The sequence below is a fragment of the Tachypleus tridentatus genome, chromosome 7 (assembly GCF_004210375.1).
Source record: "Tachypleus tridentatus isolate NWPU-2018 chromosome 7, ASM421037v1, whole genome shotgun sequence".
NCBI classification, from domain to species: domain Eukaryota; kingdom Metazoa; phylum Arthropoda; class Merostomata; order Xiphosura; family Limulidae; genus Tachypleus; species Tachypleus tridentatus.
The window spans coordinates 9,680,797-9,693,402 of NC_134831.1; the positions used below are offsets into that span (position 1 = coordinate 9,680,797).

Here is a 12,606-nt window from a genome sequence, read left to right on the forward strand (position 1 = left end):
TATTCTTTAAAACTTCGTTCCATACCAAATCATCACACATGGGGTTGTGTTTTCCTTCCTCGGTGGACCATACGTTTTCAGAGCAGATGATCTGCCATTGCTCCTTTTGGCCTTTGTATTCAGGTGCAGTTGGATGAATTAGGTCTCTCCTTGGATAACATTAGTGTATCCACTGGTCAGCCCATCCCACCATGGCTTCTTACAGTCCTCAAAAATGACCTATCTTTAAGTCATCTGAGAAAAGCAGATACTTCTGACTGGAAAAAATACTGTCTACTATTTTGTGAACATCTTTCAAATCATCCTTCCATTCCTATTTATAAAGAGGGTTTAAAACCATGTGACTGTGTGGGCTCTGTCATGGTTTGTTGTTGTTTGGTAGTTGCACTCAGAATCCCCTCTACAGCTTCTGTGTTTACTGCTGAACTGTATGTCATTTCTGTTGCCCTGTATCACACAGAAGTTAAGCAGTACTCAAACTCCACTATTTATAGTGCCTCAATTACTTCTCTTCTGGCCCTGGGATTGCTTCACGTTAGTTCACACTCTGTTCTCACTGGTATTCAAAACGGACTTGCCCATTTCTCTTTAACGTCTACTTCTATCCAGTTTTTCTGCATATCGAGCCATGCTAGTATTTGTGGGAATGAGCTTGCTGAATCTATCTGCTCTGACACTATCACCATTGTACCTCTTCCATACATGGACTATGATCCTGTATTCAAGGCTCGGTTCCGTGCCATTTGTCAGTGGACTTGGAGTGAGAAATGTGAAAACAAGCTTTTCCAAATAAAACCCTATATTGGACTTTGGCTGTCTTGCTTCCATATGAATCGGAAAGAGGAAGCTGTTCTAACTAGACTACACATTGGTTACAGTTTTTCAACTCATCATCTTCTTTTACTTGGAACTGATGCACCAGTGTGTAGTCTGTGTAATACTTGGATCACAATAAGCCGCATCATACTTTCTTAACGTCATTATGACTCAATGATGGCACCATGTTAAACATGTTCTGTTCCAAGGTTTGTCCATAATGTTAGACAGTGTTATTGGTGATGGTTACACTGTCCATCTTGGTGAAGTTTTTAGTTTTTTAAAGGCCATTAATCTTTATAATGCTATTTAAGTTTTTTTAATTTATACATTAGACCTTTTTTAATGTGATTCTCTTTTAAGAATCAAAGTACATCTTGTTCGATTTGAAATTAGAAAATGGCTGTAACATGAAATAACTCGAAACAAGAACTAGAAAGGCCAACTTCAGGTGACTAACACAGCTGTTTGAACTACCTGTTAGTATTCCTGGTGAGTTATTATTAAAATTTTGCTACACATCTTTTAAATCTTTTATTCCTTTACTTTCTGAAAATGGCTGTAACATCAAATGACTCAGAACCAGGACTGGAAAGGCCAACTTCAGGTAACTGAGGGTGATTTTTATACTTTACCTGTTAGTCTTCCTGGTGAGTTATGATAATTACATTCATGCTACAGAAAGTCCTTTACAACTTGTATTACTGTAGTTTTTCTCTTGATGTTGTAGACTAGATGTAAACATTGGTTTTATGCTATTTATGTTTTTTTTAAACTTTGTTTTGTTTTACCTTGATTTCCTTTTATGAATTTTACTAAATTTACTTTAATTTTAACTTTTTACTGGATGTTTGGCACAGATAGCCTAGCTGCTTTGTGCCATAAAACACTAAATCTATCAACCAATCAACAAATAGTAGGTAGATACAGTTCATAGGGCAATAAAACAATAAAATTGAAGTATAAATAGATGTATACTGTTAGAAGTTTACATTTGTTTATTCTAAGTATCTCTAGTTTCATGTTTCAATTTATAATCATTCTAGAAAGCAAAAAGGTAACTTGGGTTTATTTTGATTTTGTTTGGTGGTTATGAGGTCAGTCATATTGTCCAACCTTGTACACAGTTAGGACAGAGAAAATAAGAGATAAATATAATGTATTACTAAAAAAAAAGTTTGAAATGTACTTGGGATGTAGTTGAAATGAAGAAAAGTATTCTTAAATCATAACATGAAAATCACCTTTTGCATATGTTAATAAGAATAGTTAATATATTCATGAACAAGTGTTTTTTAGTTTATTAAAAATGCTTCACCAAAACTAATTGATTTTTGTTTGTGAAAGACTCATAATGTTAATTGTGAGACTAATAAGTGTTCTAAAGATATGTGTGCTCTATTAGATGTTTAACAGTATCAAAACTACAAAAAGGTCACATGGTTAATCAAGTTGATTGAGCTTGTGTTGAAAGAGATGTCTTTGGTGACACTAATTAATGTAATAGAAGCTCATAGGTAACTGAATTATTTGCCCAGCTTTTAAGTTTGATCAGTCACTAATAGAATTGGAGATGGATACTTTAACTTCTTTCTTTCAACTACAAATCCTTTTGAGATATCTCTTACAGTGGTCAATGGATACTTCTGTTTGGGTTTTGTAATAGCTTGTTTTGATCAGTCACCATGCTTCATCAGGACATAATTTAGTATAAAATATACATGATGCTCCAAGGTGTCCTTATGGATTTACCCCATTCATTCATTATTATTTATGCAATTCATGTTTTGAAGTTTGCAGAAGATTGTGATGGGAGATATGTTTTTCATGTTCATCCCATAGATTTTCAGAGGGATTGAAATCTTGGGATTGTGGCAGCCATGAGCAATTTCAAATGTCTCAATCATATTCTTTAACTCATACCTGCATAATTTGGGTGAACTGAAACATTGTTATTGTGGAAGTAGCCATTCTTATCAGAGTACCCAAGAAGCACTGCTGGATGTCCTTGATGAGAAATTATATTAAAGGAACTTGTGATGTTCATTCTGTCTTCTAAAGGGTATGTCAAGAAAACATGCTCCAAGCCATGTCTCTATCACCAGAAGCCTTGACAGGTGGGACCACATAAGAATAATGTGTTGTTATGGCATTTTCCAAATACGTTTTCTTTGATGTGGAAAAAAAAAGTAAAGCATGATTCACTGAACTGCATCACTCTTTGCAAGGCCTTTATTAGTTCTGTGTCTGCCCTGTTAGGTCCACTCATAGTTGTTTTCCCTTTAATAGTTCTTTTTCTGCCCTGTGAAGGCCACTCAGAGTTATTTTTCTTCTGAAAAAGGTGTCCAGTGAATTATGCAATGATATCCTACTTTCACTATCAATTTGTTGTAACATTCTTTGAAAGATATGGGTGTAGATGAGTGTGGAGTGCCCTACACTTAATGTCTGTTGTTTGATGACAGGTTGGTAAAGTCACACTTCTATTTGCATCAAATATTTCATTTTACTCTTGTTGCTGTCAATAAACTTTAATGGCCAGTGTCTTGGAGCTACCTACTAATGAAACTTACTTGGCTACTTTGGTATCTTCTAGATGTGCATCTACTAACATATATCTTTTTGAACCTTGAAATATCTTTTGTTTATTTCTCAAATTGATTGCACATGTACTTGTTACACTCACTCACAGTACTGCAAGGATCACCTGACATGTGATATGATCATTTAATTTGCATCTGCAGCTCAGGTCAGACCCAAGCTGTAAAGACTACAGAAAGTGGCCATCCAGTGTAGATGCTTCTTTTGGATTTTTTTTTTTTTTATTATTTTCTTCTTTTGACCAGTCATTAGTACATTGGAGGTAAAGTATTTTAATTTAAACAAGATAATATTACATATTTTATAAGTAATTGTTTACAGGTTATATACTTTTAATTATTGTTTTTCCAAATAGTTTTCTCTTGATTACTAGAATGGTGAACATTTTGATTTTTTTTTTACCTAGTTTCTTCAGATACTAACATAGAGAAAAAGACAGTTCTGTGAAAGTCTCATTAAACTAATATTTTGTTTGTCCTCTTAGTAAGACAAGGATATATTGATAAGATAACAGAAGTACTGTTTAAATCACCATTTCAGTCAGCTTGAGGGAACCTGTACATGGTAGGATCTAGTCATTCTCAGATGCCCAAAACTGTATTGTAAGGAATTTCCAAATTTGAGTGAAATGTAATAGTAATAGCCAGTAGTCAAAATAGGAAACTCATCTAATGGTGCTTCTCTAGTTGTAAGTCATGAAAACCTCATAGTTTCACAAACTTAATTACTATTAAGAAAAATGATTAGAAGTCTAAAATTATAACTATTGGTTATCATGGTATTTTTTTGTGAAATCAAGTTTTTAAACATATTAATCTTTATTAATTATTCCCTATAAAGTTTAAACTGTTGTTTTACAACATAGTTTAAAAATCATGGTATACAGTCAACTAGCTTGAGAACTGTTAGGTTCATTTAACAAATTTATTTTTACATGTTAGCATATAAATGAAGACTGTTATATGTATTTATTTTCTTTACAACTTAAAGATGTATTCTATTGTATCGCTGCTGTCTGTACCAAGGTTGTAAGCCGTGCAGCTGGAGAATCAAGCCCTCAGGTGGACCTCAAAGTTGCAGCTCAATTGGGACGTACTTCTATCAGACACAAGACCAATAATCCAGTGTGGGAGGAGAACTTTTTCTTTCTCTTGCAAAACCCACAGACAGATGAACTTAAGATAGAGGTATGCAATTTAAGTAAACTGTATTAACTGAGTTATTGGTGTAGCATATATCCAGCTGGACACAGCCTCATCCATCTTAAATGTACACAAGAACCTCATGATGTATTGCTGTACATAATGTATCAAGATCAGAAGGGCATTTGGAATTAAGATACTTGTGACTTAAAGGGAAGAATGATCAGACCTTCAAAATTTCAGAAATGAGGAGCTGCTTTATAAGAGAGGTTGGTTTTATTCCCTTATATGTTGTTTGTATTAGGTGTCAAAAATATATTGCAGATCCTTATTAATGCCAGGTTTGGATAACAGTGGGTAGTAAGGATTGAAAATAGAATTCTGACTGTAACTAATGTTCAGATTTGTATAATGGTTGATAGTAATGGTTGAAAGTAGAATCCAAACTGTGATTAATGCCATATTTCGGTAGCAGTTGATGTAGCTTGTGTTGAGTTATTAATGTGATGTTTGAACCTATTTTTATTACAGCCAAACTTTATACTAACACTGTTTGTAAAACACTGTACTAACCTTTTGAGGATGCACTGTTCTAAATTTGTTGTTGGTAAAATGTTATAGTAACTTTTGCAGGATTTAATGTCCTAATAGTGTTGGTAGTATAATCGTCCTCTATGCTTGAATATTAAACATTTCTATACTCTAAGCTCATTAGTTTATCATTTATGACCAAATTATTCTCTGACGTTTACCAGAGTAGGAGAATATTTTTCATTATGTTTTGGTGTTATTTTGAGTTACATAAGAAATGTGATACACAGCATAATGCAGGGAATGTAGGAAGTTTAGTATTGTGTTTCTACATTCTTTTTTGAGATTTACTTTTTAAACAGTATCTTTGTTTTATGTCTTGTGATTACTGGTTTACATTTGTGATTAAGTTGTGTTTTATATAGGTCAGAGATGCAAAATCGAAAAAAAAAAGTCTTGGAAACTGTTCTCTGCATGTCTCACAGCTATTAAAAGAACCCGATCATCGATTAGATCAGCCCTTTTTACTTCAGAGATCAGGACCTGGAGCCAAGATATTCCTTATGCTGCAGTTAAAGGTGAGTAAATGTCTTATCTAACAGAGGACCTTTCCTATAGATTTATAAAATATGATTAATATTATTTATAAAGTCCTCTGTAGCTTTGTAACACATGATCAACATTAGTTACACTACATAAACAGCAGTGATAAATCTTGTATGGTTATGCTATATAAACAGTAGTGCAGTGACAATGAACTCGGTATAGTTATGTTGCATGAACAGCAATGAAAATTAGGTGAACTGCAATATTCATCAGAAACGCATCCGATACATAAGGTGAACTGCAATATTTTTGTTAATTCTGGTTTGTTAATGTTCATCATAATGAAAGCCACTGAATCTAAATGTTCAATAATAATTGTTTGTGTTGTTTATAATATTCCCTCATAACCTAGAGGTCCACTGCTTGTCAGAAATAAAGTTAAATCTGTTAATAGGGAATCAGTTGTTTAACTTTGGTTTATTTCTTTTTTCTTATCATTCAAAGTTTCTTAAGTACAATGATCTACTCAACAAGGAAGGTACTGTGTCAATAAACAACACGGATGTTAATTCAGTAGATGGCATGAAAGCTGTAGAGGTGTCTGATGATAAAATAAAGTCTGTGGGATCTGTATTAGCTAAACGGATGAACATTGGTGATCCAACAACCAGCAGTACATCAGAGGTTGTAAGAAACAAATTTGATTTTCAGAGGTTAGTACAAAAATAGAAACTAACTAATCTAATATAGACACATTAAAAGTAATGTATAAACACCCACAATTTAAGTTTCTTAGTGATGTAGTGTATCAGTTGTAATGAAGTAGAAATTTAACAGATATTTGGAATAATTGAAACACCTTTCACATCATGTGATAATATGAAGACTGGTAGTTAGAATTTGTTAATAAAATAGATGTGACATTGTAGATTCACTAGTAATAGCAAAATGGTGAGCTGAATGGTATAGGTTATTTCAGGGGGTGAGTGTGTTTTTCTAATAACATATACGGCCCGGCATGGCTAAGCTTGTTAAGGCGTGCGACTTGTAATCTGAGGGTCACGGGTTTGCATCCCGGTCGTGCCAAACATGCTCGCCCTTTCAGTCGTGGGGGCATTATAATGTGACAGTCAGTCCCACTATTCGTTGGTAAAAGAGTAGCCCAAGAGTTGGTGGTGGGTGGTGATGACTAGCTGCCTTCCCTCTAGTCTTACACTGCTAAATTAGGGACGGCTAGCACAGATAGCTCTCGAGTAGCTTTGTGCAAAATTCCAAAACAAACAAACTAATAACATATACATTAGTTGTTAAGTGGTGTGAGTTACAATATTTTAGGTAAGCTCATTTCTAAAAACTGCAGTGGTAAAAAAATATCAAAAAATCTTGGCAACCAAAGATTATACTAATTGTTTGTACGTTTTTAAAACTTACATGAGAACTGTCTATGCTAAACTATTTAATTAGTTGTTACTTCATATATTTATGGATTGTTAACACAAGATTATATGGATCACTTATAAAACTTGTTATTAGTTTATTTTGGTATTTGTGTATTATTAGCACCATGCTGTATAGGTGATTTTATAAAGATTTTATTATTATTTTTTGTATTTTTCATAGTAAACAAGGCAGCTCAACTCAACAGTCTGCTCAGCTGACAATGCGGTATAGTGTACAGCGCCATAAATTAATCGTTGTTGTTCATAAAGTTATGTAAGTACTTCAGGTGTTCAGTTTTTGTTTTTTTGTTTCATAAAAGCTTAGTTGTTTTGTTACTTATTTCTAAGAGCTCGCACAACACGAACAAATTGATAAACAATCCAATAAACCAGTCAGTTTCATAATCTGAACTGTTTATGATCAGAAGTGAAGTCAGCTGGCTCTCATCCATAGTTAGTTACTAAATTGTACATTATGTAGAATAAAGGAAGTTCTTATTTATAAAAATTTATTCTTCAAATTTGAACTGCTCTAACAAAAAGTTTCACTTCTCCACATGTTAATACAGTTTGTGATGATGTGAGCTTTCGTACATCATTCAACTTTTTAAAATTCCAAATATTTTGTATCATCATGATAATTGGTGCTATGGTTTCTTTATTTTGTTGTCCAGTGTTTAGTTTTCTTGTTTAATATTGTTTTGAAAATAATTTTAGAAAAACAGTCACATTTTAGATTAATGTGCAAGACTGGTTTTTAACATTATCATCTAAGTGCAAACAGCTATAGACTCAAGAAATGTATAAATTGTCTAACAGAGATTATTGTAAAGTATTGAGTGGTTGTATGTAAGGTTATTGAATACTTCACGTGGTGACTGCAGTTTTTGGTGTTGTAGAAGGAGTTGATAAGTTTATTGTCACTGATAACCCCTTGAGTAATAAGAATATTATAGTTTGATAATCAGTGATTAGTTACATCAGTGTATGTACTCAAATTTGAACAGTAACTTGAGAGGAAGATTCTATTTATCCATACAGAAGCTATCATAAGAAGAACTAGTTAGTGTAAAGGAACTGTTATCTGTAAATTAGAAACATGTCAACGTTAACTCTGTCCTTGTTTTAGTGGTGTGATCTGTGAAGGTGCAGATTTATATGTGAAGGTTTACGTTCAATCAGAATCTTTTCAAGAACAAAAACAGAAAACTCACTTTCTCAGAGGATCTACTAGTCTAGTTTTTGATGAAACGTAAGTAAGAGAAAACGTATGGAAGTAAAAATTTAAAGTTTAGAAAGAAGATGAAAATTAATTGAAATGTGTAACATGTGAAAAATAGATTTTTATTGTTAAAACTTGAAATAAAAACTTAAATATTTGTTAACAGATGGTAATGACTTTAGATGTTTTATAAGTCTAAATGAAAAACATAAGCAGATTGTGAAGTTATTATACTTGAAATGTTCAGTTACACTTTCTGAAATACCAGCGAATCTGTGTAGCATGCAATATCAGTGAAGCTGTATATCAAGAGATGTCAATATAATTGTATTTTTAATGTGAAATATCAGAGAAACTAGGTAGTATTGAAATATTGATAAAATTGTGTAACATGAGATACTAGTGATACTGTTTATAATATTTGATATCGGTGACACTGGAACATGAGATATTAGTGAAATTATGCTTGTAACGTGATTATGTAGCGGCCCTGTTTCCATAATGGGGCATCACAGTGACTTGGAATCGTTGGTTATGGTTATTAACTTGTAGCAGAATAATTCTGATGTATTTTGTATTTTTGTAATTTACAAGAGTTTCATAGATTTGAAGTCTCCAGTTTTAGTTGCATGAAACTCGTAGTAAGTTCTTTCTTAACGATTTTTTTATAGATTGAGGTAAGAAATAACAGTTTTCTTAGGTGAGTAATGTTTAATTGATTTTGGTTTATTTTTTATTAGCCTTGAATTTGATATGATGGCTGCAGATCACACTAACTTTAAACTGAAAATAGCTCTGAAAACTAGAGGTGGAGGACATCTGTTTTCTCGTGGAAGGGTTCTAGGCCAAAATTCTATTGAACTACACTTTAATTTGAATAAAGCCATCACAGACTGGTATGGTTATGTTTTTTGTTATGTATCCCAAGTTCTGTAATAAAGTGTGCTTTACTTTTGTATACCAATTGTAACTCAGTGTTTTATTAAATTGTTTTGACAACATCAATACTTAACCATGTCTTGCATAATGTGACATTTAACTTCACACTCTATGTTGAAATATTGCTTTAGAGAAGTGTCACATGTGGAAGCACTTTTCTGTGTCATTTCTTAGGTCAGTGTATGATATTTATGCCCTTATGATTACAACACAGTAAATATACATCTTTAAACCTACTAACATTATCAAGACCAGAAGGCTCATGGGCATCCAGAATATATTCGTGACCTTATCAACACTGTCAAAAATAGAAGCATCATGGACATTCAAAACAGTTTAACCTTACTGACAGTCAGGACTAAAAGTATGTGCCATGTCAGAACATAAAAATCATCCATTGTTGTGACAGTAGTAGTTTGTTAGGATGTAAGGAGCATCCATTGTTATGGGAGAAAGGAGTTTGTAGGTACCAGATAACATACACCCTAGGGACAGGTAAAACATACAACACAAGAACCATCATAACAACTATTAAGTCTGTAAGTATCATGGCCATCAAGAAAATTTAAGTTATAAAATCGTAAGTGGAAGATTGTTGGGAAGATTTCTTATACTAGTAGTAGCTGACCTATCTTGTATAAATATAAATACAAATGCAGAGGACTTATACCAGCAGTAGCTGATCTGTCTTGTAAAAATATAAATACAAATGCAGAGGACTTGTACTAGCAGTAGCTGGCCTGTCTTGATAAAATATAAATATTAAGAGAAAGGACATCTACTGGGAATAGCTGACCTGTCTTGATAAAATATACTCTTACAAAGGCCTTGAACTAGGAGTAATTAGCTTTTGTAGCAGATCTGCTAATTTTGTATAGATATTTAATTTGGATGTTTATCTATAGTGTAAACTTTTTATTTAAGTGCTGCTGCTTTACAAATAGTTTCAGTTGTAGTGGACATTACTTTTTTGTGGTTCTACATAAATGCTTTTTGTAACCTTTACTTTGTATGTTTAGTTTTCTAGTAATGTATATACTTACTGTTTTACTTTTTACAGGTATAATTTGGAAGCAGAGGAAGAGAAAACTAGTATAGAATAAAAATATATCAAAGCTTTAACACTTTTGTTTATGTGTTATAGCTCTGTTTTACTTATAGTGACAGTGCAGTGCCTTTTATGTCAATATGATCCAGATAGCTGAAATGACGACTTGTTGTAAGGAACTAGAACCATTATTATATCTCTGGTAGCTGTAGTATGAATAGTTGTAGTTTCCAAGGTATCATGTAAAATAAACGTATATATATATATGTGTTCATCGACTGGTAGTTAACAGACAGTCGACGTTTTAGAACTGTCAGGCATGGTTCTGAGAGTGTCCATTGACTGGTAGTTAATAGACAGTCGACGTTTAAGAACTGTTGGACGTAGTCCTGAGAGTGTCCATTGACTGGTAGTTAATAGACAGTCGACGTTTAAGAACTGTTGGATGTAGTCCTGAGAGTGTGCTCTCTGACTGACATCACTTTGTCAGCAGTTCTTAGTGGACTGATATGTTGTTATTGTACTTGTTTTTAGAGAGCACTAAAGTTACATATGTTGTAAGTAAAAGTTGTAAAAGAAAATATTACGTTCATTTAATCTTATACAACTTTGTGTTTTTATTTTTCTAGTCAAAATGTACTATGGAAGGCTACATTTAATTTTGATTTAAAAAATTATTTTTTTGGAAAGTTGTTTGTTTTTGTGCTGAATTTATTGGTTTACATTAGTTGTAGTTTCTATCCTTGTTTTATATCTTGTTTCCTGTTAAATAAGATTGTTTCACTGAAAATAGTCGCTAACAGTGTGGGAACAATGAGAAGTTAAAGTAATATGATGTAATTTATATTAACGTTTATTTTGTTCAGTTAATTATGGTTTTGCTGCCTCTATACCTTATCAGGAGTAAATATACAAATGTGTTTTTTGTTTTTTTCCTTGTTAATTAAAAATTTTAAGTATGATCAAATCTCTCCAAATACACGAGTGTGTCTTCAAGAACAATTAGTGTAAGTTCTACACATGGTGTTAGAGGGTAGTAAAAGAACCCTCACTGTCCTGTGCTATGCACATAGTTCAATACAATCAGACTATACTGTACACTACAGTAAACTCAGTAATAAGTCCTATTACCTTCTTATTCAGCTGTGTGATATTTAAAGTTCAAGAATCAATAATAAATAATTACATGTTTTTTACTACTGTGTTCATGCTGTAAATATTTTGTGTGATATTATATATGAAGGAATAGGTTACATAACTGTTGAAACATGCTTGTTATGGCACTACTTATAGAATTTTCACTGAAATATGTAGACTGAATTTATTTCTAGTCAAAAGTTGTCTCGGTCACAGTTATCTTGTATATTATTGAAATAAAATAATCTATGAAACTTTCAAGACTTTGTCATAAAGTTATTTTTCTGAAGATGGGTTATTATTCAAAGATTAATTTGTAGTGTTCTTCGAAAATAAAATGTAGTTTCTATAATTCAACAAGTATCTGTTCCAAGTACATAACAAGGACTATCATTGTTCACACAAGTGTGTGTGTGCAATTTTCTGTTGTACATGACTAGGACCATCATTGCTTATTCAACCAGTCTGTGTACAGTTTTCTCTTGCACGTTACAAGGACTCTCACTGCTTAATCTAACACTTTCTTGCTACTAGCTTGAAGAAAATCATAACAGTACCAACTTAGAGTAAACTTTTTGGAAGTGAAGACAGAAACTAATATTTGTTTTGTTTTGTTTTTATTACAACAGTTGTAACAGCCATACAGAACTGATCAAAGACTTCTAAGCATATATAGAATAAAATCTATTTCTTAGAAGACATCAAATCTACACTATACGAATCGAGATTTAAGATACGTTTTTGTATTATCCATGCATACAAATTGTTTACGTTAATGTAAACTATTATATTACTGTGTTGTTTAATATATAGAATCCCTTTGGAATTATACTGAGAGAATGACTAGAAATAGAATCTATTGAATATTTCAAACCTTAGGAAATTCAATTTTAGTCATTATTTATCAACTCTTTGTTATTATTTTTGTTCTTGATTTACATAGACGAAAACATGACAATCGAACGCAGTACTTGCACCAATGGTAAAATGTACCACTGAGAGAAAACACAAACACGTCAACATTACAAAAGTGATCTGAATATATTCAAAATGAACAAACTAATGAAATACAAACCATATTTTAAAGACAGTGTAGTAGTAAACAAAGATCCCACTAATGAAAACATTGATATAATAATAGTGTAAACAAACACCCACTAATGAAAACATGGATATACCAGTAGT

The 12,606-nt window shown here is 32.4% G+C and overlaps 1 protein-coding gene across 3 annotated transcripts in view; it reads left to right on the forward strand.

Annotated features, from left to right (window-relative positions):
* LOC143255070 (extended synaptotagmin-2-like) overlaps positions 1 to 11,682 on the forward strand; it is a 42,875-nt gene extending 31,193 nt beyond the window's left edge. For all 3 annotated transcript variants that reach the window (XM_076510118.1, XM_076510119.1, XM_076510121.1), the window contains 7 exons: positions 4,443 to 4,604; positions 5,516 to 5,668; positions 6,141 to 6,349; positions 7,257 to 7,349; positions 8,205 to 8,327; positions 9,038 to 9,193; positions 10,297 to 11,682. In XM_076510118.1, the coding sequence (XP_076366233.1) occupies positions 4,443 to 4,604; positions 5,516 to 5,668; positions 6,141 to 6,349; positions 7,257 to 7,349; positions 8,205 to 8,327; positions 9,038 to 9,193; positions 10,297 to 10,339 (939 nt within the window). In that variant the 3' untranslated portion in view covers positions 10,340 to 11,682. The remainder of the gene's footprint in view (positions 1 to 4,442; positions 4,605 to 5,515; positions 5,669 to 6,140; positions 6,350 to 7,256; positions 7,350 to 8,204; positions 8,328 to 9,037; positions 9,194 to 10,296) is intronic.
* The last annotated feature ends 924 nt before the right edge of the window (positions 11,683 to 12,606 follow it).